Source organism: Rhinolophus ferrumequinum, chromosome 6 (assembly GCF_004115265.2).
Source record: "Rhinolophus ferrumequinum isolate MPI-CBG mRhiFer1 chromosome 6, mRhiFer1_v1.p, whole genome shotgun sequence".
Taxonomy (NCBI): domain Eukaryota; kingdom Metazoa; phylum Chordata; class Mammalia; order Chiroptera; family Rhinolophidae; genus Rhinolophus; species Rhinolophus ferrumequinum.
Genome location: NC_046289.1, coordinates 13,104,866 through 13,119,729, shown reverse-complemented (window position 1 = coordinate 13,119,729; position 14,864 = coordinate 13,104,866). Strand labels below are relative to the sequence as shown.

General features: G+C 43.9%; 1 protein-coding gene across 3 annotated transcripts in view; it reads right to left on the bottom strand.

The window, feature by feature from the left end:
- Positions 1 to 368: 368 nt before the first annotated feature.
- PTPN21 (protein tyrosine phosphatase non-receptor type 21) overlaps positions 369 to 14,864 on the bottom strand; it is a 68,011-nt gene continuing 53,515 nt past the window's right edge. For all 3 annotated transcript variants that reach the window (XM_033108761.1, XM_033108763.1, XM_033108764.1), the window contains exons 13-19: positions 12,925 to 14,342; positions 8,771 to 8,908; positions 7,671 to 7,892; positions 5,288 to 5,416; positions 4,855 to 5,089; positions 4,265 to 4,425; positions 369 to 4,031 (exon numbers count right to left, since the gene is read on the bottom strand). In XM_033108761.1, the coding sequence (XP_032964652.1) occupies positions 3,903 to 4,031; positions 4,265 to 4,425; positions 4,855 to 5,089; positions 5,288 to 5,416; positions 7,671 to 7,892; positions 8,771 to 8,908; positions 12,925 to 14,342 (2,432 nt within the window). In that variant the 3' untranslated portion in view covers positions 369 to 3,902. The remainder of the gene's footprint in view (positions 4,032 to 4,264; positions 4,426 to 4,854; positions 5,090 to 5,287; positions 5,417 to 7,670; positions 7,893 to 8,770; positions 8,909 to 12,924; positions 14,343 to 14,864) is intronic.

The following is a 14,864-nucleotide window of genomic DNA, read 5'->3' as shown; positions in this document are numbered from 1 at the left end:
TATTCACTTACGTGGAGTTCTCTCATGAAACACATCAATCTGCCTTCAGTTGCTTGCTGACGCTCAGTCCCCACTGCCAGGCAGGCACAGGGAGAATTTCTTCTCTGATCTCACCACCAGGGAGCAGTAGGGGAAAAAATTGCTACGTATTCTTCTTGGAGTACTAATCACGGCGATTTCATTCCATACCACAGCTTAGCATTAAGAGCCTCTATGGGTAAAATAAGCTTTGGAAGGACAAACACTAAGAAAGTGAACACCCATTCAGAGTATTGTTTACAAGGGGAAATAATACTATATCTCAATAATTCAACATACATCTGAACTTTTAGAGCATAATTTTTATTTTGGAACTGCCTGTAGGAATACACAGAAAACGATGCCACTTTAACAATCCAAGGGCCTCTTCAAATGTTTTCTAAAATCCTCCCTCCAACCTCCCCCAACGCAGGCAAACTTTAAACAGCTGGACTTTCTGATTGTTCCTCATTTTTTTCTAAGTAATTGTAGCTATGAGGGTAAGTGGAACCCTTATCTACAGGAATTTGAAAAACTCATGTTCTTTTGAAAAACATTTTCCCAGGCAAATTCCCAATGTACTAATTCCTCTGTTTTTGAAATATCTATCCTTCAGCTCAAAAAAGAGCCCCTCCAATTTGGCTTTTTAAAAATAAACTTTAAACTGGAAGGAGGTAAGTTTTAGCTTGTTCCACGTGGAATCTTGATGGGAAGCAAATTTATATCCCCAAAAGTTCCTTTTTAAAAAGACTTTTTAGTTTGATGTTTAAAGTGATTTACAATAAACAGTAATTCTTGTTTCCATTTGTTCATGCAGATCTCAAATAAACCTGTACCTTATAAGTTGCAGCTGACCTCCAGTTTTATATTTTAAGCCATATAGTTTTATATTATATATAATATATACATTTAAATTTTAAGATTGTGAACATATCAACCCATTTGAAATAACTGTTTTCTTCTGATAATGAAAGTTTCACAAAAAAAGTTGGCCATGCCATTCTGCCATCACTCAGTCCTACACCACGACACTCTGTGTTTCTGCCTAGACCTTGCTCTTCCAGGTCCAGCTTCTGTTTTGATCCAGCCAAAAGGCTTTAAAGGCTAAATTCTAGGGCTTTCTGAATGCTTCACAGTACGTGTTCCAGAAGTAATTAATAATGACTGCGATTAACATTGCAAATGATATTCTAAAATGAACTTTCTGTGTTCAAAAGTATCGCCTAGAATATTTCATCGAAAGACCCCCACTATTCAGGAAAACTGATGCCAGAGGTGCCAAAATTGATCAGTGGAAAACACTGGTTTATAACTGAAGGAGAATATGTAAGTTGAAACAGTGGAAACATTTTGTGAAAATGTACATTTTGGGAATTCTGATTTCAAATTAATAATATCAAGGAACTACAAGACACTAAGATACTGAAAGTGTGACACACAGTAACGTCCTCAATTCAGTCGGGGTAAAGCTGTGAAACCTCAATGTTTTACAGTTCACTCTTGAAAATCACGTAATTTCCAAGTCTAGTAATATAGATTCATTTTTATTCAGAAATACTTTCATATTCACTAACTGTAATTAAAAGTTTAAAAATTCAAAAGGGACAAAAAATTACATGGGTCTTAGAAGCTATGTCAAACATGCAACATTATAAAGGTGACATTTAAACAGTATAATTTAGCCTTCTTGATTTTCTTATAATCAAATTATTACAACAGGAACACAAATATACCATATATTACTCTTTAGATTTTTGTTTTACAATATGTTATTGTCAGTGGACATTTTAAAATGTTTAAACCTCACAGAAAAGCATTTTTTTAAAAACATACCATGGATGAAAAAAATAATCAGAAACACTCTTGTCCCTTTAAACAGTATGGGAATGAGAAATATTACCATAAAAAAGAAGTTCATTCCATTCTCTTGGAGAGCTTCTTCTGAATATTTATACTTGGGTCTATTGTGCTTTAAACATAACTCTTAAAATCAATTTTAGATTTAAAATTAATATTTTGTTCCTAATTTGTTTCAAATGTACTCACTTTCAATACTCCTTTTCACTAATATCTTCTGACTTTTCCTCTTTAGTGGTTGGTTTCTGAGTAACTCAGAGTTAGGCAGATCTGCAGTGTATGAAGGAAATCCTATCTCACAGCTGATAACACATACCTGCTGGTCTCAATAGTAAGTTAAACTGCTTTAGGAGTTAACATGGGAATTGGAACCAGCCCTAGGATGTTGTATTTTGAGGAAACAGCCCTAGATTTGACATTTTGGAAGCTCTGTATTTTGGAGCGGCAGCCTCAGAAGAGGGAATACAGAGATGGCTCCTCTGTGAAACGTACCGGTTAGTCCTCACCTACTCACCTCTCCCAGTGACAAGGCCATCTTAGCCTGGGCCAAAGGCCACACTCTCCCCCTCTAATTCAGCCTGGTTCTGCCTACTGGGATGGGGAGGAGGGACTAAGAAGCTAAAACTGACCTCAGGGGTAAAGTTAGGGGATGAGGGAGCTAAAACTCAAGTACCCCTTGAAATAGCACAGCAATCTCCCGTACTCCCACAAGTTTGGGTTGTGGTTTTGGAAGATGAGGTGAAACTATTACTAACTCTTCTTTCAACCAAAAGAAAATAAAGCCTCTTCAAAGCTTCTTTTAATGCTAATATAAACTTGATTTTGTTTGTTAAAAAAGAATGGAGGTTTAGGTGTAAAAACTCCAAGGAAACAAGTGAGTCACTGACAGTGACAGGCCTTGAATCTCCTGGGGATCCCTCCCTCCGGGGGATCAGCCCCCACTCTCCATCCCAGCATCTCAGTCTGAGGATGGATAATACTGCGTTTCTGTAAAGACAAAGGCATCTTGCATTTACCATCCTGCACACACTCTGTCCTAGTCCTCCCACATACTCTTACTCTTCATCTATTCCAAAACACTTCTTCTGACACAACGTCCATTGTTAGCATTTCATCTGGAAAGCAACTCATATATTAAAACTCAGATTTATTGTTTTTAACAAAAAAAGTGCTTAAAACCATACTATGCAATTGTTTCTCACTTCATTTTCAACCAGAAAAATCAAACTCATTTAGTCTTACAAATAATACTGAAAAAAATGGTAAATCTGATTATTCTCTTACATTTTTAAATAATGTGCTTCATCCCCAACTTCCCCCTTAATTGACTCATTTCAGTACTTTAATGAGTTGAACTCTTGTCTGGAAAATATAAAAGAAGGTACAAATATATAGAATTTTTAGGATAAAAACATTTCTGAATATAAAAATGTTGTCTAAATGTTTCAAAATAACACTTTTAGATACTTCTTATAGTTTGGATTTGGTAACTAAACTGTTTTAAGTACCCGAGGCTTTTTAAAAAATAACAAAGACAATAACATGGTTTTAAATACACAGTTACAAAGGGACCACTCATATCTGTGGGTTATCCCCATGGAAAATTCAGTTTCTCGACAAGAAAACCACAAATATTTTAGTCATAAAATTGCATTATCAAAAACTTCTTTCAGATACAAATCTATGCGCCCTAATGATTGCCAGAATTGCCCAGCATAGCTTCAATAAAATACAGAATTATCTGGAAAATACAATCTCCAAAATGTGTGCAAATCGGACCGACCGGAGCAGGGCAATGACCTCGACACCCAGTGCTGCTTCTTCGGCATCTTTCCCAGGTAAGAAGTGCCCTCTTCTGCCTCGTGCTCTGCATACGTCCTCAGTGCGCTGCCATTCGTGCCGTCATTCACTTCCACGTGTAGCCTTCTGCGTGGATGGGTGTCGAGGAGAAAGTATGAGTTAGGTAAGCACTTTTCTTAGCTGTAAACGCTTCACGTGATCGGGTCCCCTTAAGAAGCTGTGGGAGCTTATATGAGCCTTGAGCTTTTCAAGAACTGGATGAGAACTCTGTATACGAACGTGTACTGGCAGAGGGTCTGCACCATCATCATTCTCTGTTGCCTCAGCATGTCCAGCACCCTTGGGATGTCTAGCACCTAGATTGAGAGAAACAGCAATGAGGGTAATGTATCCCCCGGAGAGAGAAAGAAGGGGGGGGTGTCCTAACAGAAATCTGGCTAGGAGACAGGAGTCCCCTGTCTATCTTAGCATCTTCTATTAAAAACCCAAGGAGTCTCATTCAGAAAGAGCTGCTAGGTCACCAGGTTCCTCTCTTCCCAGCCTTGTGCCCGGCCCATTTCTCCCCCCACCAACAAAAGGAAATAAGCACCTCATTGTGTTCCAGGCAGGCAATCATGATCTCTGACAAAATGACGACGCCAGTCCTTCCCACCCCAGCACTGCAGTGGACCAGTAAAGGAGGGTTGGGGCTCTTTGGTTCACTTGTGCTATTCGTATGGCGTCGAACAGACTGGATCTCTTCAAGGTATGCTGTGAAATACCAAGGAAATAGAAAAATACTCAGGGATTAAGGCATATCAAATTGACAGTTTTCAGATTTTCTCCACTGACCGAGTGGACTCCAGGTAAAGGGCCCTGGCTGCAGTTAACCCAAGGCCCAACCCCGAACGGACAGTGTGGTTTTGGGTGAGTCACTGACTCTGCCTGGCCTTCCATTTTCTCATCTACAGAATGAATTGGAGGAGAAACTAAGAGTCAGTTCTAGCGTTCTTCCGCTACCAAATATATTTTAAAACCATCTTTTGTTCATCTTCCCCATAATACTTAAAATTTTGTTTAAAACAAGTCCAAAGTTTATACGAGACAACATAAAGGAAATACGTCGGGAGCATGAGTCTTCCTCTCTGTGGCTGAGCTAACAGCTCCAGCAGAGGCTGTGCTGGGAATGAAGACACTTACATAAAAACCCCTTGAGGTCCTCCGGACATCCATGCTCAGGCCAGTCTGTGTACTGCAGGTGCCAGACTGTCCTCTCCTGCCCTGTGAGAAGGTGCTTCATCTTCAAGCCCGTGGTGGCGTAGCAGCCGGAGTCTGTGCGGAACCGGGTTGTGATCTTAAACCTTCCATAAGTGACGGTGTTGTGCCTGGAACCAAGCCGTGGCCAGTACCTAAAGCTCTTCTCCCTTCCACCTTCCTGTTAGAGACAAGTACATGGACCGTCAAAACCCAACCCCAGAGCCAGCAACAGAAGCCCTTTCACATGGACGGCGTGTCTGAGAGGTGGCCCTGCAATCCCTCCCCGCCTTTTTCTCTAAAGGTCAGGATCACACATGATCAACATTAACTTTTCAGTTGAGGCTGAGAAAATCAAGTAAGAACAACGAGTACTTACCTCTTCTGCTGTCACCATTGCTATGATTGCAATTCCCTGTTCCCACACCATCTGCCAAAAGTCCTGACAGGTATTCTGTAATGGCCCCTGTGTAGCAATATACTCCCATTCAATTCCACTGACAGAGACCTACGATTAGAAAAGGTCAAAAGAATTAGTGTGTGTATGTGTGTGTATAAGACATGTATGTGTACGTGCATGGATATACATTTGTTCACAGTAATACTAAAAAGTGAACTGAGTTATTGAGCAGAATAAAGAAAGGCTTTCATCTTTTTCCTTCTTAGTACAATTTCCATTACTGACATCTTAATAAAGCTATGTACAGTGAATTCACACAATATCTATGTGACCTGGGGCAATTTGCTTAACCTCTCTGAATATCAGTTCTCACATATAAAATAAAAACACTGCCGACCCTTATAGGGTTGTTGCCAGAACCAAGTGAGTCAATATACAGACGGTGCCCAAAAAAAGTATACACATTTTAAGAAAGGAAGGCTGTATTAAAATTGTAATACTCAATACATACCGATAACAAAAGATGAATACAAGTCACATTTGACTTCTGCAATCATAAGAGGTGCTCAAAGTGGTTACCATCAGAGTCCAGACACTTCTGATTACGGCGAACTACTGCTTGAGCAACGTTGACCAAAGTGTCCACTTGTATACATTTTTTTGCCCCCCCCCCCCCCCCCCGTATATGTTGCCGGGCACATAATCAGTACTCAGTAAGTAGATGTTATCGCTGCTGTTATGGTTCCTCCTCTTATAAAAATATCAACATCACAGTACCCCAAATTTGGAACACAATTTCCCCTCGTGAAGTACTAAACACACTGGAAAAAGTACTAGCAGTTAAGTCAAAACCAGTTAAATGTCAGATTTCTAGGGGAAAAATACCTTCCTACTTAAAGAGGTCTCACCTCTGAACTTCTGAGTCAAGTTCACCCGCTATAATGACACTAAGTTTCCACTTAAGATTTAACCGCCTTGAGAACAGTCTGATATAATGATTACTGGCTTTGGAGTCAGGGGATCTGGGTTAAATCCCTGCTCCACGGGGACTCAGTTGACAGCCATCACTTTTCCGAGCGCCCGCTGAACGTAAAAGCCCGGCCAAGCACTGGTCCACCCACGCGCTCATTTCAGGCACCAGCCCCGACTCACACCCGCGTCCTCTCACCCCGCGCCCACTCAGTGGCAGGCGCCCTGCTGGTACCAGTCGCACAGCGAACAAGAACCAGGGAGGACGGGTCTGAAGGGGAGCCCCAGGGGGAGGCGTCAGCGCTTCTTTATTCAGAGATGAGTGCCATGAGGTCCCACACTGGTGAGCGGTGGGCCCAGAACGTCTGAAGCTTGGACTTTCCACTGTTCTTCAGGTTACCTCTGAAGATTCTGAAATGCCACTACAGAACTACAACATTATTCAGTTTGCGTCCATCAGTCAGGAGAGACTGCATGAGTTATTCCAAAGAAATGCTCGCGTTTTAAATAAATTATGTCCATAATGAAGAGCACGTGCAAGGATTCCCAAAGACCATCTAGGGTATCAGCATTCTCAGGCAGATTGCCAGGTCTCTCGAAGGCCTCAAGTGTGAAAGCGCTCATGTCCAATATCACTTGCAAACACAATAAAATGTGGGAGAGAAGAAAAACAACACCTGACCATAGACACTAATTCACTCACTATAAGGAAGTCTCTCCTTCCCAAAATGAAGCCCTGACTCTGCAGCCAGCATGAGCAAAGTACACAGTGATGGAGAAGAGAGGGCAGACGTCTGGTTTCCCCACTACCTGTTGTGAATCATCCCTTTTTCCATTTTAATGGCTATAACGTTACTCAGTTAAATGGCATCATACTACTTCCGGGGTGGGGGAAAAGTAGGACTGCTTCTTTGAAGAACAAAATAATATTTAAAAATAATTACTGGAGTATGAAAGAGAACAGATGGCACCGTGGTAAGTAAAAGCTTTGGTGCACACACCAAAAAACCCCCTTTTGTTACATAAAAATGCATGTAGGTTTGTCATGAGGAAAAATCAATTCAGCTTGCTCCTTAGAGAATTTATGAGCTGGCAAGAAGCCTTCAGATTTAGGACAAAGTCCTACAGCTGGGCTAATCAGCGCTTCGAGTCCTGGTGGCACTGCTGGGGGCAGAGGGGCTTGCCCCCCGGAGAGAGGACAGCCGGCTTTGGCTCTGCTGGCAAACACTTTCTAGCCAGCGCTGGTGTATGGATTTCCCAGCAATGATATCGCTCCTCACAATGGTTCAAAACTAGGGTGTTTTTAGAAGACAAACATGAATACAATTCTAACGTTCTCATCACTGAAGTTGAAACTTCACATCCTGTTTATTATTCTACATACTCCTCTCACCTTAATATGAGACGCGTTGATGTAACCAGTATTGTTTTCTTTGGTTGGGACCAACTCCACTCTGGCATCATCATAGGGAAGGACGTCTTGGAACCGATTTCTTTCTGCATTTTCAGGGAGGCGTGCTGTTGAGCACTCCCCATCAACCAGCCGTTTTTTAAGGATTCTTTCATATTCTGTGAATACCATTCCCTGGTCTAACCGCTGTTCCAGAATTTTACACTGTAAAAAAATATGTGGAGTAATATGAATATAGTGACATGCCACAGCTGCCTTTTGACGCTACACTTGAAATCTCGTTTTCTGCTTCAAGTCTCGCATTATCTAATACTGAAAATTCTAGGTGAAACCAAAGTTAAATTTTTAATAAGCCGTGACAACACTAACAAATGAAATAACCTTACTGGTGAGAAATAAATGCAAAGTTCTCTTTAAAGGTGAAACTTGGCCTAAAGCAATTTGTTGAATTCATTTTCTCTAAATTCATGGTCACTTTTGTGACCCCTGTGAAACAGAAAATCCTCCTGGAAAACAGTAAATCCCAGAGTAGAATAATCAGTTCCAAAATCTATGCACAAATGCTTCAGTTTTATAACACATAATTATATACTTTTAAAAACCTGAAAACAGCAGTAAATACTGGAAACGATCTCCAGGATCCAACTGTAAGCAAATTAGGTTATCATGCCTGTCTCAGTCACAAAGCAAGCTTTGAAAAATTCAGTTAACTCTTTACTTTTGAGATACATTTCTCAATAAAAGGAAAGCAGTTAGTGTCTGCTTTCCTTCCTGCGTGTACTCATAGACATTTGTAGGTTTCCTTGAACTTTAAGGCCATCAAAAATCAATACTGCCAGGTAGCTGGAAAAACGTAAAGAACATTCAGAAACAACAACAACAAATCAACATTGTAGCCTGAAATTATCCAGTAAGACATTAGCTATAAAATTCCCCCCATTTTGAGGTCACTTACAAAATTCCTAAACACTCATTTATGATTATTAAAGGTGCTGGAAAATTCACCAAAATCTCAGGAAGCAGTTTTGGAGCATTTTACCCACTACCCGAGAAGGGCCACAGCCCGAGTGTCTCATACGTACCCTCTCATCATTAGTGGCTCTGGCAGGTACTTCCTTTCCTTCATCGGGCAGAGGCAATCGAGATAGGGAGAGTCCATTCAGGGCAGCCAATTTGAGAGGGCCAATTTTTTTTGCATCTACTCGGCTCTTTTTCATTCCCTATAAAAATATTTATATGTATATATGAAATATACACAAACACAACCCCTTTGAAAAGAAATTTCATTGGACTGAAGACTGGAAACAAACAGTCTCCTTTGTCAACAACCAGAGGAGAAATTACACTCCACACAAGCACACACACCTTTGTTTAACAAACATTAGGAGGAAGACATTCCTTTCAAGGCCAAAGCCCTGATAAGTCTTCCAGATAGACGGTTTTGAAATGCAGTTGGTTTCAGGGTTCTGTTGTAATGAAAGGTGAGGCCAGGCAGACAGCATTCCTAAACAAACTCCCAAATTTCAAAACATGGCACATCAAAAAAATCAGCTGCCATCCACAAAAAGGGTTTTTTACATAATTACCTGAACGCAATAAGCTTTTTATAATTTTTAAAAAATAGAAATTAGTTCTTTAAATCATACTGAAAAAATAATAATAACTGTTTTCTGTGGCAGCTCTTTGTATTCTGTTCTACACTATGTTGCAGACTTGTGTGACCTGAAGTGGATCACCACACCTCTCAAAACCGCCACATGTTTAAACCAGGAAAAGAAAAAAGGGCTAAAATCTCCATCGGGACACCAGGAGGATGGGGTGTCAGAGAAGCATCAGCAGAAGTCTGTCTCCTGAAAACAGGTGTTTCCTAAAGTTATTGCTAAAGCTAATGATCTTTCTTCTCTGAGGCAAACAAGCCCAAGAATGCTAAGTCTCCTTACATAGTCTACACCTCCTTGGAAGCCATAATAATTGTAACGACAGTAGCCTCAATTTGAAAGAAACGGTTTTCTCAGTTCTGTCTCATAAATGAAACCAGCTTGCCCAGCCTGGGAGGGAGGGAAGAGTAGGAGACAGGAACAAAGGGAGAGAGGAAGACTAAAAGGTTCCCATACAGGTGAAAAATTCATGATTCTAACGTGTGCAGAAAATAGTAGCATGCTGGTCAATGTTTAACAGGGCAGGAAGTTCTGATGGGCAAAGTTTGCCAGTTTCCGTGGTGCAGACACTCCCACCATGGTCAATCTCAGTCAATGTAACATCAACTGGCTTACAAGAGTCCTGAAAATTTAGCAGCTCTTGTCAGCCAGTTTGAGGTGGCTCCAGCACTTCTCTGTCTGAAAATGAGTCAAAATGCCCAGCACGGATGTGCTGCACGAAGTTGATTAGCTGTAAGTTCCGTTCTGACACTGTTATTTGAAGAAAAGGGCATATAGTCAAAAGTAGCCTCAAATGCCCCTTACTTAGCCATTAAGAGTCCAAGCACAACCTGCCCAGTGATTTCTTATGTGAGAACGCAATACTAAGAGTGCAACAAAAAGAAAATCTTTATGAGGCTATATGAGCACTCCAACCAGTCTACCATTTTCAGATAACAATCAAATCCCTGGAGGTGGAGATGGGTGGAGAATTCTAAAATGTTCCTGCTTGTCTACAATTTATTTCAATTTTTAATACTAAACCTCTATAACCTTAATTCCCATTAGCACGTGAACTAAGTTGGTTTGCTGCAACAAACAATATAACGGCAAACCTGTGTTACTATAAGGGGTCAGAAGGTTTAGTACAGGGTTGAGCTCTGTAATTCTTGGGAAGCCAGGAAGTTAAATGTATGATGCAACCTTAGAGTAATAAGTTAAATTTGACCTAGCACTTTCTATGTGCCAGGACCTCCCTTTATCCCTCCAACAACTTTCAGGAGTCGAGTCATCTTCCTTTACAAATGAGAAAACAGAGTCAGAGACATTAAATAGCTTGTCCAAGGTCACTAGCTGCCTCTCCGTATAGAGAGATGGCAATCAGTGTCAAAACAACAAAAAACTATCATTAAAATCAGTTATGCTGCATCACAGAATTCAGAAAGCATTGTTCATGCCTCTGTGGGACTTAACACAATGCCCCAGCGGGCAGAGCAGAGACGACTGTCCCTGTGTGACAGACGGAGAAGCTGAGGTTCTGGTGCACGAAGGGTATGGCCCACTGAGCAGAGAACTAAAAACAAAAAAGGCCGAGTCTATACTCAGACCTAGTTTTTCCACTCTTAGGTCCACTCTTTTCTCCTGGCCACAGCTGCCATACACGTTTTTCGAGTAAGGAAAGTCCCTTATTGGAAAAGGGGAATGAAAACATAATCCAATTACATAATTTTATTAACACTGTAGGTCTTAAAAGTCAATGAGAAAGAAAATTTGTGTTTTTAGAGAATCAAATTGATTTAAGCCCTCAGATTTCACAGAACTTTCTAAGCCCATTAAAAACACACAGGGACAATAGGCCTGCATACTGGACCATACTCAAAACAAGGATGATCTGGGAAAAAAGACTCCGGTTGCACATAAAAATGATGGACATTCTTGGCGTGATTAGGGACAAGCACTAACAGGCCCTGTGCAGCTGGCCCGGGGTCTCAAGCCGTTACTGCGGAAGAAGCATCCTGAGCCTCGTCTCCACCCTGCACCTCTGATCGTGAGCCCGTCCCTGCACTTCGGCCAACCTAACACATTGGCCTTCACTGTTCAGGTAGGTGAATAAGGACGTACTCCCCCCAAAAATTAAAAATAAACTTGAAATTCAAACCCAACATTCATTAAAACACATTTAAATCCATGGCACTGTTGTTTTAGTCTGTGTATACTTATCTATTTCATGAGCACCATAATATTGTGAGAATTTGTTTTCCTGCTCATGAAGAGGTTTATAGCATCTTAAAAGAGTTAAAATACTAGGCCAGAACCACACTTGTGAGGGGACCTCAAGTCCGAGTTTGCAAAAATTGGCGGGGTGAGGGGAGGGAGGGGACGTCCTAGCTGCCAGGACGCGGGGAGCCAGGAGGAGGTGGAATGCATAGGTTAATCTCTTTGGCTTGGCCACAGTGCAGGGCACGGGGTGTGGACACGCGGGCATGAGCAGCTGGAAACCTGAGCCACGCAGCAAGATGACTAAGAGTGGACCCGCTGACATGACAGTCACAAATGCTTGGCCAAAGCTTGGGGACTCCAAGTTAAAAGGTTTCCATGGACGGACAGAGAACAGCAAGGCTCAGATAAGCAATTGTTACTTAATAAAGTATTACATACACTATAACTCGATGGAGAACAGTGTAGAAGAGAACAGGTTGCACAGATAAACATGGGTTTAAAATTCCACCTCAGCCCCTCACTAGCTATGTGACCTTGGCAATGCTACTTAATATCTCAGACTCTATTTCCTCATCTGCAGGAACAATAGACCTGCTGTAAACTGGACACAGTAAAGCAGATGACATGCTGGGCACATGGCAACTGCTCTGGGAACGACAGAGATGACGTTTTGCTCTTTTATACTTTGCGTCCAGTTGGTAAGAAGTGCTTAACTAGTTCATGGTTACTTATTATGCTGAATATTAAAGAGCTACATTTTCTACAAGGAACCTTCCTTGGGTTCTTCGTTCATTTAGTCTTTCTTTTAAAGAGACCTGGAGCTCTTCTGACAAAGTGCCACGTTCCCAACTCCAGAATCGCTCTCCAGCCCTCAGAGATCATGGCCAAGCCTCTGAGGCTGTCTCCACACGATTCCAACATAAGGACACAGGAGGAACACTTCCGTGGCTGCTGCTCTCAGACATCACGCCAGCAAACCGAGCAAATGCAGCCCTGGGCCGAGGCAGCAGCTCAGGGTGCTGTTAAAGCGATGCGGCTGAAGCCCTGAAATCCTAACTGCCTTTTCTTTCACACTGCATTGCTACAACATTTCATTCATTCTTCCTATTCCATTCTACAGAGCCTCCTACATTTACATTCTCACTTCATCTAATTACCTCTAGAAAAAAATACTGAAATTCTAAGCAATCCCCATTATTTCCACAGGTGATCAAACTGAAATGTGTTCCAAATAAGACAAAAATTGAGTCAAATGGAGGGTGGAGGTGGGGGTCGGGGGTCAATTATAAAAGTTAAAAGGGAAAAAAAAGCTGAAAAACGTCAGAAGCAATGAGTCAAAGGAAAGATTGACAGAGGCACACGGCACATAGCTCGCTCACCCCTAAGGGAGGAAGTCCTTCGACGATGTTCTTCTTTCCTGAGAGGAGGTCTGACACCGGCCTCTTCTTCAGCGAGTCCCTCCGGGCTCGGTACCTGCCCGACGTGGTGAGGTCGGACTCGGACATGGAGGGCGTCAGCAGCCCGTCCCTCCTGGGCCGCTGGGCCTCCACAAGCATGTGCAGGGGGCTGCCCTCCCGCGCCCTCCGCTCTGCCTCTGTGACGTGGGACTTGGGCTCCAGGATGTGCAGCGGGCCGACAGCCGGGGTGACCGGGGCGCAGGCGCAGCCGCCGCGGGGCTCACGTGCCCGCGGGGACAGCCCAGCACTGGCCCTGCGGTCCTCCTCCAAATCGTCCTCCTCCTCGCTGCTGTGTATCAGCATCGTGGCCTCGGACAGAGACTTGTTATGACCGTATCTCGGGCCTTCCTGCTCGTCTGTCTCTCCGCGTTTTGTTCTTTCCATGAAAACACTTGGCTGGGAGCCTGCGGCCAGAGCCCGCGGGGCCACATCTGCGGCCGAGGCCGACATGGTCCTCTCCTTGAGCCTCAGGCCTTCAAAGCTGTGCATGAGGCCGGCTATCTCCACGCTGTTCCTCTTCTGCGAGGGGACGTGCCGGGCCGCCGTCAGCGGCTCGCTGACCTCCTGCAGGGAGTGCGCCACCGGCAGGCTGTCCTCCTGGAACGTCTGCACCGAGTGGTGGACGCGCCTGGTGATGAGGTCCGGGTTGCTGCTGCTGATGTAGAGGTGGCGGGACAGGTCGGGCGTGCTGTTGGCCGGCCGCGGGCACGGGTAGGGCGGGGGAGGGCGGTACACCTGCGTTTTCATGATGTTTGGGGCCGGGTAGTCCTGGGCCTGGAGCTGCACGTTGGTCAGCTCGGGCACGCTGACCGCACCCACCACCGGCCGCCGCTCGGCCGGGTAGGGGTAAGGAGACTGGCTGTGGAAACTGTAGTTCAGGTTGAACGGGTAGTGCGCCGACGGCGGAGAGGCGAACAGGGCGTGCTCCCGGATCTCGGGCTGGCTGTAGACCAGCGCATCGGGCCTGCTGTACGCGTACGAGTTGCCGATGCTGAGGTTTCGGAGCGAGTGGCTCTGCCTCTGGGCGTGCGCCATCCCTCTGTTGAGCTGCTTCATCACCGTCTCGTAATCCGGGGTCGGGCGGTAGGACGGGGGTATCAGGGCGCTGTGCCGGTGAGACGGCACGTAGTCGGGTCTCATGACGTCACTGCCAGTGATACTCGGGTTGGAGGACATGGGGGAGGGCTGCAGGTAGGGCTGCGCGTTATTTAAGGAATTAGTGCTGTGGGCACTGTAGACACTGCCGTTTCGGATCCGACCACTGAGGTCAGCCTGGGCTCGATCCAAACTCGTCTGAGAGTGACAATAGTATCCATTCTGGTTGGTCACAAAGAGGTTATCTGGAGGGGAAAAAAAAACAAAAAACATTTAAAATGTATTTTGAAAGGAGATTTTAAAAATGTATTAAATTGGACTGGACCAATTACTCCAAACATTGAGACAGGTCCTGAAGGATGATGACACTTGCAATGTCGCTTATGAAAATCCATGCTGAAAGGACCTGTTTTCCCCACACATGCTGAGTGACCCTGAGCAGGTCATTTCCTGGAGCCTCGGCTTCCTCATCTAAAGAATGGCAATGGCTCCACGTCCTGCAACGGTGGTATTCAGGACTTGGCACCCAATAGAGATGAATCAAATCTAAGTCCAATAGTAAGAGCACAGTTGTGTCACAAAACACTGTCTTTTTCTGAAAGTCAAGAAGGTGTGTTTCACTAGAGACAAAAGAGACCTTCTGGGACTCTAGGGAGCTGTGGGCAGAGATGCCGCGGAGGCGCTGGGCGAGACGCTGCTTTCTCCTCCTGGTGGGGATGTGGCCTCGCTGATGCTGAGCAGTTCCAGCACCAACCAGCTGTAAATCC